Source organism: Myxine glutinosa, chromosome 2 (assembly GCF_964187855.1).
Source record: "Myxine glutinosa chromosome 2, kmMyxGlut1.1, whole genome shotgun sequence".
Classification (NCBI taxonomy): Eukaryota; Metazoa; Chordata; class Myxini; order Myxiniformes; family Myxinidae; genus Myxine; species Myxine glutinosa.
Window position 1 is genome coordinate 177,769,163 of NC_136262.1, and position 15,540 is coordinate 177,784,702.

General features: G+C 46.7%; 2 protein-coding genes across 4 annotated transcripts in view; both read right to left on the bottom strand.

The window, feature by feature from the left end:
• Window positions 1-7,171, bottom strand: part of CORO2B (coronin 2B) — a 110,955-nt gene extending 103,784 nt beyond the window's left edge. For 2 of the 3 annotated variants that reach the window (XM_068106733.2, XM_068106730.2), the window contains exons 1-2: window positions 7,144-7,171; window positions 6,716-6,908 (exon numbers count right to left, since the gene is read on the bottom strand). In XM_068106733.2, the coding sequence (XP_067962834.1) occupies window positions 6,716-6,799 (84 nt within the window). In that variant the 5' untranslated portion in view covers window positions 6,800-6,908; window positions 7,144-7,171. Of the gene's footprint in view, window positions 1-6,687; window positions 6,909-7,143 lie in introns of those variants that run through there. The other variant, XM_068106731.2, reaches the window with a different exon arrangement.
• Window positions 7,172-12,456: 5,285 nt separating this feature from the next.
• The window catches only part of LOC137421054 (protocadherin-16), a 39,522-nt gene continuing 36,438 nt past the window's right edge, over window positions 12,457-15,540 (bottom strand). The window contains exon 11 of the mRNA XM_068106726.2: window positions 12,457-14,584. Coding sequence (XP_067962827.2) covers window positions 13,352-14,584 — 1,233 coding nt within the window. The 3' untranslated portion in view covers window positions 12,457-13,351. The remainder of the gene's footprint in view (window positions 14,585-15,540) is intronic.

Consider the following 15,540-nt stretch of genomic DNA (forward strand, 5'->3'; position numbering starts at 1 on the left):
TAAGGTGGTGTATAATCAGAAATACTGTTTGATAGGGCGATATATTACTGTTGTATGAATGAGATGAAAATGTTGAAAGAAAAAGTATTGAATATAGCAAGTGTTTTCTGAATCTAATCGATATGAGAAAAAGGATTGAATGAGACTCACCATTATTGTAAGTAAAGAAGAAGAAGAAGAAGAAGGGGAAGAAGAAGAAGGAGCTTTTGTTTTAAACTGTAAATTGAAACCGCCCCATCTATCATCACCTTATTGAACCATATCATACTGTTTGCAGATTGCCTAGTATCTGATTGATACAAATATTGCGATCAGAATTGATGGCGAGCATATGTACGGCGTATAGATCCCCTATTTTCGGATGCACGGTCACATGCACGCAGGCACACCAAGACCAAGCTCCTTTTATACTGTACATGAGCATTGCCAAGATGACTAAAGCAAAGGAACAATGGAGAAGTGAAGGAATACAATCAAAAGAACAATGAAGGAGGTAAAGGTGGAACATGGCTAGAAAACAAATGCTTCTTCTTCTTAATTATCTTTTTCTTGTTCTCAGAAGCTAAGACTCGGTGGTGTAATGGTAAGAGTTGGGTCCCCTGTGAGTATATGGTCACAGCCACTGACCTGGGGGAAACTTATGTCACGTCCTGGGGTACTCTGGGTACGAGTGACGTCACAACAATGGCGTTGCCATTCTCTCCGCACTCGGCAGAGCACTGGGTTTCTTATTGAATTTAAAGGGTCTCTCGACATGGAGAATGACGTACCAAATTTATGATAAAAACATAGGGCATTCTTTTCCTGATATTTTGACCAAAATAGATGAATGGATCCTCCACACAGCGCCGTTTGCATCTGACTGTGGATAAAATGAATACTTAGTGTTTCATGAAATCAAAATGTACTTTAAAGATTTTACAAAACCGACCCCAAAAAACGTTTTGCAAGATGAACAAGAAAGAGCAATCAGAGATTGCAAACCCTCGCCAGGATGTGCTTTTAGTGCTTTTGTGTAAAAACAAATATGGTGGCCACACCACGTGACCGATGACGTCATCATTAAAAAAATAATTTCTCCAACAATTTATCCCGAGGTGACGCTCAAGACATTTCATCTTGACCAGATGATGTTTTGTACTTGTCGAATTATGACATCATAATGCAGGCACCTATGATGTCATCATTAACATATTTCATTCCCCATGGAGAGTTCTGTACAATGAGCGATGTCTCAATTTTTTCTGTGCAGCGCTTTCGGAGATGTAGAGGTGGAAGGTTTTTCAGTTTTTCAGAGATGGCGCCCATACCACGTGACCTATGACGTCATAATTATGATTTTAAAATTCTACACGTGGAGGTGCACCTGTGGTGAAAATTTCCTGTCAATCGGACCAACGGTTGCAGAGAAAATCATATTTATTCTGCGAGGACAAACAAACAAACAGACAGACAAACGGACTCAAATACAATACCCTCTCCTCTGGTGAGGGTAATTACAGGGGGGGCTTAAAGGGGGGAGGGGTACACCGAGGGAACACTGCTCTTACATCAGTTAAAGGGATTCCACGATGTGGAGTTACCCTGATTGTAGTTTGGGAGAACCGAGACGTGCAGCGGTAACTAGTTGGTTCCAAGTGGAATCCAAAAGGTGTTGCATGAATTGGAAGCTCTACTGAGTTATGACTGCACTTGGGAATGAAATACACTCACTGTACCATTTGTAAACAATATGAGGGATTACAGGTAATTTGAGACATGCAGAGACTTGGGAATAGGGAAACGGTTCATCCTCGTGGGAAATGCTTCGTACATGTGGTGTGACATCACGAGGCTCTTGTGACCTAACAATGCCCGCCGGGATGTCAAGAAGTCACACCTAGAGGCAAGCCTACTCTATTTAATTTCCTCATTCAAGAAAATCAAACTTAAAACCAAATACTGCATTGGAGTCATCAGAAGGAACCCAAAGAACAAAATAGCAAAGATGGAGTCACCAGGAGGAACCCGAAGAACAAAAGAGCAAAGATGGAGTCATCAGAAGGAACCCAAAGAACAAAAGAGCAAAGATTGAGTCACCAGGAGGAACCCAAAGAACAAAAGAGCAAAGATGGAGTCATCAGAAGGAACCTGAACAACAAAATAGCAAAGATTGAGTCATCAGAAGGAACCCAAAGAACAAAATAGCAAAGATGAAGTCACCAGGAGGAACCCAAAGAACAAAAGAGCAAAGATGGAGTCATCAGAAGGAACCCGAAGAATAAAAGAGCAAAGATTGAGTCATCAGAAGGAACCCAAAGAACAAAATAGCAAAGATGGAGTCACCAGGAGGAACCCAAAGAACAAAAGAGCAAAGATGGAGTCATCAGAAGGAACCCAAAGAACAATGAGCAAAGATGGAGTCATCAGAAGGAACCCAAAGAACAAAATAGCAAAGATGGAGTCACCAGGAGGAACCTGGATAGGATTCGGGTTTCAGCCGCTACTCCTCTACCCACAAACCCATCCAGGCGAAGCCAAGTGAACCTTCCAGAAATATTTCTGCAATAATTCACTGCCCTTTGGACAGAAAGAAAAATAAAGAGTGATATAAAGAAAAAGCAAGAATTAGAATGTTTAAAGAGAAATGCGAAAAAGTAGAAATAATTGTGAAAGGAATAAAGAACAAAGATGTTGGGAAGAACACGATTGAATGAATGAATGAATGAATGATCGTTTTAAGGCCATTTTCCCCGCCAGGGCGGGGGTTAGCCTTGCGGGCCCCATGACCTCATGGTTCCCTGTTTGAGGCAATGTTTTTATGGCCGGATGCCCTTCCTGACGCCAACCCTTGGTCACGCTCTGACGATGCGCAGGGATACAGTGTACCTATTCTAAATCGGGGTACACACCGGGATCATTCATCCCAGCATGCTGGTACTCAACGGTTGGGAAGAACACGGATAGTTCGATTTCAGCAGTTACTCCCCCGGCTCAAATACAGCAACAGGTACAAGTTACCAGCGATCCATCAGCGGGGATGCACAGTACACACAGCATCAGGATATGGTACAAACTCACAACTGCATTTTATCATTCAATATTATACCTTGGAGAGTATTCTTTCAATCTGCCTGGAAAAAGAAAATCTTTATGACCTACGGCACGGTGCAACGTCATTTTTCTGTTTTAAACATCTTTCCAATTTCATTTTCTAAAGGCCGCATCATTTCATCTACTTCATACGTACAATGATCTTTCACCATAAAAAATGTAAGGAAAGGAATGAGGAAGAGAAAGGAAATTATGAATTTATATTAATAAAAGAGAGTGTGTGCCACTGTGCCAGTCAGTGTGTATCCTCCATAACTATAAAACCATGAAACATAACGGCCCAAAACTTTTCATGTGTACTAATGGAACTCCAAGGAGGTGCATGAATGAAAACAGGGCATTTGGGTAAATTTATACACCCCCTTTTGAAGATGATTAACCGACTTATTAAATTATAACAAAAGCAGGTTTTATCCTCGGTCAGCCCACTATCTTTTGCAGGGGTCTTAAGTTTTGGCCTGCTCAAAAACACCTTGCCCTGGAACAGGCCACAACGGTTTCTGCACGATTAAGCACTCAAAATATATTTTTTCACTTTCGTCACTCACGTCATCGAATGTTAGATCTTCATGCCTCAAATCGCCGTATACATCACTTTTGTATATGTTATAGTTTTCAAATTAGGAGCTTAAAGCGATTTTATGCATTATATGACGACGATGTGATTTTCCATTATGGCCTCTCATAGACTATTTAAAGTATACAATCAAAGTTCTGAGATTTTAAAAAGAGAACGGGAAATCAAGATAGTATTTTGGACATTAAGGCTCATTCCTTCACCGCTGTTATGTCTGGCTGTGTAGCGTATATAGAGCCTCGTGGCTCTGAAAAAGCCATAAAAGCCAGCCATTCCTTATCAACCGATGTTTGTCAGCCATGGCGACAGTCACAAGTGATGTAATTGACTTTTTCCACAGGGCAAGTCGTTTTTGAAAATAAAATTACAAATTGATGACATTTAAGACAATGTAAAGGTGATTAAATAAACAAAATATTCTTCCAACCGTTTTGTGGGAGTGCTTCCTTGAGTGCTTAAGCTAGTTGGCAAGGAGTGGGAGGGGAAGGAGTGGAGTGGGGGGTGCAGGGGAGCGAGTGGGGTGGGAGTCTGGAGGGAGGGGCCAGAGTGGGTGGGAGGGAAGGAGGTGCCAGAGTGGGTGGGAGGGAGGAGGGGCCAGAGTGGGTGGGAGGGAGGAGGGGCCAGAGTGGGTGGGAGGGAGGGAGGGGCCAGAGTGGGTGGAGGGAGGGGCCAGAGTGGGTGGGAGGGAGGGGCCCAGAGTGGGTGGGAGGGAGGGGCCAGAGTGGGTGGGAGGGAGGAGGGAGGGGCCAGAGTGGGTGGGAGGGAGGGAGGGGCCAGAGTGGGTGGGAGGGAGGGAGGGGCCAAAGTGGGTGGGAGGGAGGGAGGGGCCAGAGTGGGTGGGAGGGAGGGAGGGGCCAGAGTGGGTGGGAGGGAGGGAGGGGCCAGAGTGGGTGGGAGGGAGGGCAGGGGCCAGAGTGGGTGGGAGGGAGGGAGGGGCCAGAGTGGGTGGGAGGGAGGGAGGGGCCAGAGTGGGTGGGAGGGAGGGAGGGCCAGAGTGGGTGGGAGGGAGGGAGGGAGGGGCCAGAGTGGGTGGGGGGGAGGGAGGGAGGGGCCAGAGTGGGTGGGGGGGAGGGAGGGGCAAGAGTGGGGTGGGGGGGGAGGGAGGCGAGGTGCCAGGGTGGGTTGGGAGGCAGGGGAAGGAGTAGGAGGGGAAGGGATGGAGTCGGAGTCTGGAGTGGGGTGGGGTGGGAGGAGGCAGGGGTTGGGGTGGGGTGAAGATGGGGAAAGGGGTGGAGGGGCAGATTGTAGGAGGAGGGACCCTCCGTTACCTGGCAACCCCAGGTATCTTTGCTAGTAACATAATAAAAGCTCTTAGCTCGTTTTACCATGGACCCAAATACCATCCTCGTGTTACATTGAATCACTGAATCCCTTTTGCATCTGTCATGTTGATAAACATCAACTGTGATTGGGGAGGAGAGGGGGTTGAAATATCCCCCCTTTGTGTATCTAAAATGTTTATGGCCCCCAATTTGCTTTATTTATTCCTATTGTAAATCATTACAATGTTTATTTTTATCACTGCTGATTATCGTTTGAGAGGAGAATCTTTATGTTTGAAAGAAACAATGATTCATGGAGCGGATGGAATTATCAAAGCTTTTGACAAGATGGGCTAGTGATATGCACCCTCTCGTCTGGGTTTGAATCCCGACCCAGCTACAAACTTTCACCACGATGTATGACATTCGGGGTGATTCAACAATGTGTGTGCCCTCCATCAGATGGACGTTAAAAGGGAGTCCCGTCTACCAGCATTCATTGGTGGAGGTTGAACCCCACGGTGTCCTCCGCGAAGAGTAGGCGAGTTATCGCCGGCACCCTGAACAAATTCCTACCATAACCAGCAGAGGGCACTGCATCAACGAAACAGCCGCACCCTCAATCAATGATGCTACTCGCTTAGTCGCAACATTGTGCTGCAAGTGAACAAAGAATCAAACTGAGTGGTGAAACAATGTGTGTTCAGCAAGCTTTGAATTGCGCACCACTCATTGATGCAGGATGCAGTGAGGCGACATGATCTCCATTAATGTGGAATTTAAACAAATGCAGGTCTCCTAAATGAGAGTAACAATCATTGTGATCATCAGTGTACCTATACGATATCACCCGGAAACACGTGCTTGTGCTGCTCCGCAGGTGCACCGTTGCCCGCACTGCGCACCGTGGAACCTGCACCTCGCAATGACTCGAGAACACACGATCCACACGAGGAGCAAGAGCCGCGCGAGGAGCAAGAGATGCATGAGGAACATGGGAGCAAGAGCCGCGCGAGGAGCAAGAGATGCACCAGGAACAGGGGAGCAAGAGCTGCGCGAGGAGCAAGAGATGCATGAGGAACATGGGAGAAAGAGCCGCGCGAGGCGCAAGAGATGCATGAGGAACATGGGAGCAAGAGCCGCTCGAGGAGCAAGAGATGCATGAGGAACATGGAAGCAAGAAACGCGCGAGGAGCAAGAGATGCATGAGGAACATGGGTGCAAGAGCCACGCGAGGAGCAAGAGCTGCACGAGGAACATGGGAGCAAGAGCTGCACCAGGAACAGGGGAGCAAGAGCTGCACCAGGAACAGGGGAGCAAGAGCTGCACCAGGAACAGGGGAGCAAGAGATGCATGAGGAACATGGGTGCAAGAGCCACGCGAGGAGCAAGAGCTTCACGAGGAACATGGGAGCAATAGCTGCACCAGGAACAGGGGAGCAAGAGCTGCACCAGGAACAGGGGAGCAAGAGCTGCACCAGGAACAGGGGAGCAAGAGCCACTCGAGGAGCAAGAGCTGCACGAGGAACAGGGGAGCAAGAGCCGTGCGAGGAGCAAGAGCTGCACCAGGAACAGGGGAGCAAGAGCCACGCGAGGAGCAAGAGCTGCACCAGGAACAGAGGAGCAAGAGCCGCGCGAGGAGCAAGAGCCGCACGAGAGCAAAAGTTGCCGTGCGAAACAGTATCACCCTCCCTCCCTTCGTGTTGTGTGCGAGGGCAGGTATGGAACTCAAATACAGAATAACGACCCCACTCACCTTGGTGCGGGTCATGAGTTAACCGTACCGAGTCAATCCTTCCGATAAATCGGTGCCGAGTCAATCCTTGGTGTGTGCTGTGCTGTGCCGAGTCGAGCCATAGAGGTAGCATCTGCTGCCCGACGGGCGATGTGCAGGGACCTCAACGGGGGCTGCGGACCCGCGTCGCTGAGCGAGGTGGGGCCCAACACACAGCTGCGCTCTTCCCGCCCCACCCTGTTCTGGGAGTAAAATCAGCTTTTAGGATCCAACGACTATGTACGTTACGAGTGATAGCTCCATAAAATATTGCATATAAAATAGTGCATAAACTAGTATAGATAGTGCATAAAATAGATAGATCCACAAAATAATGTCCATCTTCTTGCAAAACACCAAAATCATTCAAACAACTGTGAATGGGAAAATTCTAGATGATCTGCATTTGGAGAGGTGAACCTGGTGTGACCATCTTACCGTTGGTATCCCGAGAGATGGGAATACTCGTATGTTCGTTCGATCAGGACAAGGAATAAGGTGGTTAAGAGTGCGTGTGGTGGTGGTATTAGTAGTGGGCGTCGTAGTAGTAGTGGTCGTCGTAGTAGTAGTGGTGGTGATCGTAGTAGTTAGTGGTCGTGGTAGTAGTAGTTAGTCGTGGTAGTAGTGGTCGTGGTAGTAGTAGTAGTAGTAGTTCGTCGTGGTAGTAGTGGTCGTTGTAGTAGTAGTAGGTGGTCGTGGTAGTAGTAGTAGTGGTCGTGGTAGTAGTAGTAGTTAGTCGTGGTAGTAGTCGTAGTTAGTCGTGGTAGTAGTAGTAGTTAGTCGTGGTAGTAGTAGTAGTTAGTCGTGGTAGTAGTGGTCGTGGTAGTAGTGGTGGTCGTGGTAGTAGTGATCGTAGTAGTGGTCGTGGTAGTAGTAGTAGTGGTGGTCGTGGTAGTAGTGATCGTAGTAGTGGTCGTGGTAGTAGTAGTAGTGGTCGTGGTAGTAGTGGTCGTAGTAGTAGTAGTAGTAGTAGTTAGTCGTGGTAGTAGTGGTCGTGGTGGTAGTAGTAGTGGTCGTGGTAGTAGTGATCGTAGTAGTGGTCGTGGTAGTAGTGATCGTAGTAGTGGTCGTGGTAGTAGTGGTAGTTAGTCGTGGTAGTAGTGTTCGTGGTAGTCGTGGTGGTAGTAGTAGTAGTAGTAGTGATCGTACCAGTGGTCGTGCTAGTAGTAATAGTAAGTCGTGGTAGAAGTGGTTGTAGTAGGGGTCGTGGTAGTCGTGGTAGTAGTGGTCGTGGTGGTAGTAGTAGTGGTGGTCGTGGAAGTAGCGGTCGTGGTAGTAGTGGTCGTGGTAGTAGTAGTAGTGGTCGTATTAGTAGTGGTCGTGGTTGTAGTGGTCGTGGTAGTAGTAGTAGCAGTAGTGGTCGTGGTGGTAGTAGTAGCAGTAGTGGTCGTGGTGGTAGTAGCAGTAGTGGTCGTGGTGGTAGTAGTAGTAGCAGTAGTGGTCGTGGTGGTAGTAGTAGTAGCGGTAGTGGTCGACGTAGTAGTGGTCATGGTGGTAGTAGTAGTAGTAGCGGTAGTGGTCGTCGTAGTGGTAGTAGTAGTAGCGGTAGTGGTCGTCGTAGTAGTGGTCGTGGTGGTAGTATTAGTAGCGGTCGTCGTAGTAGTGGTCGTGGTAGCAGTGGTCGTGGTAGTAGTAGTAGCGGTCGTCGTAGTAGTGGTCGTGGTGGTAGTAGTAGTAGTAGTGGTCGTCGTAGTAGTGGTCGTGGTCGTGGTAGTAGTGGTCGTGATTGTAGTAGCGGTAGTGGTCGTCGTGGTGGTGGTAGTAGTAGTAGCGGTAGTGGTCGTTGTAGTAGTGGTCGTAGTAGTAGTAGCGGTCGTGGTCGTCATAGTAGTGGTCGTGGTGGTAGTAGTAGTAGTAGTGGTCGTCGTAGTAGTGGTCGTGGTAGTAGTAGTAGCGGTAGTCGTAGTAGTGGTCGTGGTGGTAGTAGTAGCAGTAGCAGTAGTGGTCGTCGTTGTAGTGGTCGTGGTAGTAGTGGTCGTCGTAGTAGCGGTAGTGGTCGTCATAGTAGTGGTCGTGGTGGTAGTAGTAGTAGTAGCAGTACTGGTCGTCGTAGTAGTGGTCGTAGTAGTGGTCGTGGTAGTAGTAGTAGTGGTCGTTGTAGTAGCGGTAGTGGTCGTCGTCGTAGTAGTGGTCGTCGTCGTGGTGGTGGTAGTAGTGGTCGTGGTAGTAGTGGTCGTTGTAGTAGTAGTAGTAGTAGTGGTCGTATTAGTAGTGGTCGTGGTAGTAGTGGTCGTGGTAGTAGTCGAAGGAGGGATTGGGGTCGGGGGAAGGTGGGTGGTTAACAAGGGTAAGTGAAATAGGATGCCAGATCACACCTGTTTCCTTTTATCAGAATCGGTATGAAGTTGGTATTAAACCAGTCAACTGGGAGACTTCATGAGGAAAGATCTTCACTAAAACATTGGAAATACTTGGTGCACAAGTTTTCAGAACCTGTAGGGGTTTTGTCTGGACCAGGAGCTTTCTTTGGCTTCAGGTCGTGTCGGAGTTTCTCGACTCCCGTGGCTGATCCAGCAACGATGTGTATGTCTGGGATCCTAGGCTTCCTGGAAGAAAAACAGCTGGATCGATCCTCCGTAGTGAATATAGAGTAGGAGTGATCATTGAGCAAGTCTTCCATGTCCGTTGAATTGGTTAAAATTTCTCCATCCTTAGATTTAATTGATGATATACCAAGTGGTTTTTCATTTATTGGATTTCAGGTAATTCATGTAAGATTAAGGGTTTGGTGTTATTAGTCCCCTTCCGGTTTCACCGGAGGGGACTATATAGGTTTGCTCTGCGTCCAGCCGTCCCACCTGTGGCTTTCCAGACCTTTTCCCCATACCCTTTAACATATTCAACTGAAACTTGGTACATAGCTTTATTATGATAAGTTACAGAAGTAGTTCGAGTTTCAGGGCGTTTCATCAATTTTTCACAGAGTTATGCCCTTTTTGGAGTTAGAGAAAACATCACATCGGGAGGGGACATGTACCGCAAAGCAATTCTCCCACTTGTTTTCCTTCAGACTTCCACCGATGATACTTCTGATGTCGGCTCTGAAAGAAGAGTGCACACTCCTATCAGTAGCTCGACGAAGTTTCTTAAATTCATCCCACGAAGCACTGGGATTTACTTTTCTAGCCTTTTTATAGTAACGACTTTTCTTCAGGGTTGCTCTACGGATATTATGATTGATCCAAGGAAGATTTAGCTTAGTCGAGCTCATCTTTGAAGGAATGCCCCTGTTCATTGAAGGAATGTCCCTCCCACAGATCTCCCGATGTCCCTGTTCTCTACTGTTGTGCTTGTGTGCTTCCCTCTCTCTCTCTCCATCTTGTCTCCCGCTCCCTTTATCTTATGTTTTATGTGTCGGTTTTTTTATGATTAATGTTAGCTCTTACACGAGCCTCGATCTTGTATACAAAAAAGTGTTTCTTAATGCTACCTAGAAGAGTATCTCTAAAAATTGACCACACTTGTGTACCGTGCGACGATAGGTACTCATCTGTTAATTTATTGTTTAGTTGCTGAATGTCCCTGGATATTCCTTCAAAGTATAGTTTCTGATATAGGAATATCCTGCGTTTAGGAAGTTGATTCACTTTGGGTTTAAAGTCGATGTTAATGATCACCATATCGAGATCGCTGTTGCCAGGGGAGGCTTCTAAGTGGGCCACTCTTGATGGGTCATTTGTGAAGCTAAGATCAAGCATGCTTCCATCTCTAGTGGGTTGTTGTTGTTGTATAGCCCTAGACAGTTCCGCAGAATGGAGATAGCCGATCGATCTTATAGGAGCGACCCAAAGATCCCCCACATCAAGGATGGTGTACCCTTGCCTTCACGAAGTTAGGGCCACGACTTCCACGAAGTTATCCTCATAGTGAGAGAAGAGAAGAGAAGAGAAGAGAAGAGAAGAGAGAGAGAAAGAGAGAAAGGGCTGGTCCACGGGGACCAATCGGTATACTCTGACCACGACCACGCTGCCCTGATGAATCCGGGAAGCAGGGAAGAATGGGGGAATATCTGACCCCGATTTGCATTGGGGGGTACAACTACCATTAAGAGGCATCTCCAATAGTTGTTCTCCAGTGGGTTTATCAACCTTCTGGTGTAACTTGTGGCTGAGAGCTACTTCAACCATTGCTCTACTCTGGGCAGGGTGGCTTCCACCTAGTTTGAAGATGAAGTTAATCCAATCAATGTCGGGTAAATTGAAGTCGCCCAAGATCCAAGGTGAAGCATTGCTGGGCACCTTGCGTACTGCATTGTGAAGTTGGCTGATGCAACCTGGATCAGCATTATGACAACTGAGCTGAACTGCTGTGTTGAGCAGATTGATGGAGACAGGTTTACCAGACTTCCCAGTAGATGATGAGTAAGAGATGCATGATGCATTCAGTTTGTTCACACGAAATGAACTCAACTGGGAGGTCTGCAGCACCCCCTGTAGGTTAGAGCAGGAAATTGGAGTTAGTTCAGGGTACCACCGATAGCTCACGCACCTTTTGTGAAAGACACCGTGGGATCTTTAACATCCACCGACAAATGTTATTAGACGAGACGCCCAATTTAACGCCCATCCGAGGGAGCGAGCACACGTTGCCATCCATCATACTAACGAGATAGGGTACTGCAGAGCAACACAAGATTTTGTCAGACGTTTTGTTAAGACATTTATTATAGTCAGCTAGAGGGAGATGTGCAAACACTGCTGTTTCAGACATTACTCTGTGATACCTATTCCAAGTTAACCTGCAGGCATAAACAAACAATAACCAATTCCAACCTGGCACCACGGCAAGGCCTAGACCAGGCAGGGAAGATGCATTCCTGAAGGTCGTTGGTGAACTATCTGGGTTCTTGACATTCCAGTTGCGACACAGTAATTGTCCGGAGACTCAACTGGGCATCAACTTGGATGTAATCACCGTTTGGCCTCTGACTTGACACCATGTCTTATGGTAGTTCATTTGATCAAAACCTCAGAAAATAATTTTCACAAAATATCATTAGTTACATGGCAGTATGAAACAGAACTAGAGCGAAGTCGATGACGCGCCATCACAAATCCCACGCTTCCCACCTAAAGGAAGGTTGAGGGATGGCAAAAAGTTCCACCAGGAATAACCAGATATCAAATTTAGAGGTAATTTTTTTCCCTGTTTTGACCCTGTGTCCTTGAGCCCCATCCCCTGGTGAATGACCCAGGGGTTAAATCCAAAAAATCGTTACATATTCCATGTGTCTCCCAAAGTTGATTGCATATGCAAAGTTTTATTTTAAAATGCGGCCGAATACCGAATACCAAGTTTCGTCCGAATCCGTTCATACGTTTTTGAGATATCGCCCAATATACCGTTTTTGGTCCGACCACTCAATGGTGAAGAATCAGTTAAAAATCATCGAATCCAGATTCAGATCATCACCAAAATTTAATAAACTCTTCCTCGTCGCACACCTAACCTGTCCAGAAAGATTTGTCTGAATCCGTCCAGTCCTTTTTGAGATATATCCTGTTCACAGACAGCCAGGTAAACAGACAGGGGTGAAAACATAGCCTCTGTCCACTTTCAATGGCGGAGGTAACTCGCATGAAGGGTTGTTTGTTCAGTTGATGTTAAAGAAGCATTTTTCTGTTGAGGTCTAAATACCACATCCAGGGTAAACAGCTACCTTCAGATCGATGACAAACAAAGAAATGTCATTCAACTAGAAATACCTTTCCCAGAATTCACCACGAGGCAGAAAGGAAGTGCAGGAGACAATTCCCAATATCCGGTTGGGCGGTATAAAACATTTTATTGGTTCTAAGTGATAAAAAGGAAACTGTTGGTATTTTCAGGGGCATCACGATTCTGATAGAATAACGTAAACGATACAAAACTGATGAAAATGCGTCCGGTTCAAGTACTGAGTGTAGAACAAAGAAACAACAACAATTGGTACCTTCTTGATAAAGGTAAGCCATTGTGTGCGAGCTCTCTGGACGGATTCTCAACTACAAAGGTAATCAACTGGGGTACTCGTGCATCAAGGGCCGAAAGATGTCTCGGTCATGATGCAAACCGGCATGGCCGAGTCCATCGTCGAATCACAGTCAGATATACATCGATTCGATCGGCAGGTGGGGTCGCGTCTCGTTCCTTTCCTGGATTTGACGGACATTTGAAAGTGGAGGACAAAAGGAAATCGAATTCCCCTGTTAGGAGCTCTCTAAGACCCCAGACAGATTGTCCTTTCTGAAGGTACTAACATCTACCACCTTCAAGCACCATGCAACTAAACATAACATGAAGGTTCCTGTTTTAATGTGTGAAAAGCTTTTCAGTTGATGGTGAAAGGACACATGTTTGTGATCATGTTAACGATTGTTTATTGATATGTACAGCCATTTATAATAACACTTTTGCTGGTGCATCCTGAAGCAAACCCGATTCCAATGTTCCACCTCTGGTGTGTTTGCTCGTGGCTCGATTGTAACACTGTAAAAACACGTCGACTGAGAGTGCGATGAGCTGAACAACTTTGCCATCCATCGTTTAACCACTCCCTAACGGGCTGTTGAAGATCCATTTTGTGTCAATGTGGGAAGTAGTTAATGGAAATATCAAAGTTCAAACACTAATGAGTCCACTAAGTTGGGTCAATAAGAAAAAGTTTTCAAATGCACAGCTCTGGATGCTCTTGCATGGCACCGAGATTGGGTGCGCAAGGGAGCAACCCGAGTGGTCGTGGAGATGCTGGAGGCGAGTGTGAGGGAAGCGGCGACATCGTGGGCGACAGCCTAGGGGTCATAGGCACTTGTCGAGCCACGTCGGGAGGAGATGATGAGTGAACGAAAGGTGATGCGGGTGGAGCTGGCATGGGCAGTAAGTTGGTGCGGGTGTAAAGGGGCCGAGGTGGTACGCAGCGTGCCCCGGGTTGAGCCACAGACGTGAGCAGCGGCGGAGGCATGATTCTTGTGCGAGGAGCGCCGGGATGGTCGGCGGGAACCGGCAGGCCCAATCGCTCATCCCACAGGCCCGATATTTCAAACAGGACTCCAGCTAATGTTTTGAACTGTGGGCCCCAATCCAGTAACTTCTCCCAGTCTTCAATCATTAGGCCAGCTGTCTTGCCACCACCCACAGAGGCTTGAACCTGTACAAAAGCAGAGACTCTGTTTGGTGAACTGGTAGGTGAATGCGAAGATCCACCAAATACGGGGTCCACCACTAAATCAACTTTGTCAGAATGACCGGATGTTTCAGAGAGTTGGTCTTCATCTTGTTGGATTCCAGAGTCGGGAACACGCCCAGGACCGTCTCCTGAGCGCCGACTCTCTGTGATCATTCGGATTTCTGCATCTTCCCAGTCTGTCTCAGCTGCATATCCAGGTGGTGAATATTCGTAGGGATTGCCGCTGCCATCACAAATGCTAAGCGCTGGCTCGGATTTGCTGATAGACTTTGAAGCAGTTGGGGTCAGAGGCCTTTTGTGCCGCATGCAGACTGCAACTGCAGCAATGAGGCCTCCAAGTAGCATTAGTCCGGCAGCAACCAGAAATCCTGCGAGGATAGGCCCCAGCAGTCCTGTTCCTGGCCTTGAACCCAAACCCAGTCCCGTGGCTGTCAAATCTAACCGAACACGTGCAAGTGAAGTTCTTGCTCCGGTTCGAGAACCAGCAGCAAGGATGGAAACCAAGATCACCCGGGGACCTGGGTGCGGCGCTTTGCCTGCATCCACCGCAAGATGCAACTCCCCAGAGTACTGGTCTATCAGAAGGAACGTCGGGCCATCAGGCAAGGTATAATGCACAAGGCCATCAAGACCCGCATCACGATCCCGCGCAGAAACTTGGCCCACGATCTGTCCAGCTCTTGCACCCTCAGGCACTGCAAAATGGTATTCCGTCTGTGGGGGTGAAGAAGATACATATTACACATTATAATGCAGCAGGTATTCAGACCCATGGGCTATCATGGACAAAACAAAGGCTATGGGACCCTAAAACCACTTCCTCTTCCGTGGCTCATATGCTTTATGGGTCTGAGCGCTTGCTTTAAGAAGCTGAAATGAGGTTTAAAATCCCATATGCTGTTGATGATGTGTCAGCCAAATCCTAATCTCCTTATTCATTATACGAAACAGATGTGTACATGTGTAAAAAATATAAAAATGGAATAAATATTGAACATTCAAAACCAACAATTATATTGTTTATTGTCACTATCAAATAATATTTCCATAAGGATGGGTTAATTCCCTAACTTTTATGACGTCGATGGCGTATTTTATTACAACTTGAAATACCACCTTCCACATGGTGAGGTACGATAAACGTACGTACGATACGAACGTACGATAAACGTACGACCCAATTTCAAAGCAGTATATTTCACGATGGCAACATGTTACAATTACATACAAAGTTACAAACGGTTTAATGAGTTATCAAGTTTTACTAACCATTTTATAAATGCTCTATGTGCCGTCCACCTGCTGCAAGGACAACATCGAGACGATAGTTTAATTCGTCCCAAACGTCTCTCAGAGTGTCTTCTTTCACTGAAACGTTCTTTCCATACGATAAACATTTATATATAGAAAATGTGGGGTCCAACCCCACCCTGAAACGTGTGGGCTATGACTATGAATGCTTTTACCTCCTAAAACTTTCCCAACACACCAGTACAACCACCAGCTTTGAACTGATCCAATCCAGTGGTTCAGGAGTTCAAATAAATCAAACAAACAAATAAATAGTGTGGTACTTAGGAAAACGAGCACAAAATCTACAGGGTGATTACATCACCATCCCACAGTGATAAAGTGATTGTGTCACCCTCCTACAGTGAGAGGGTGATTGT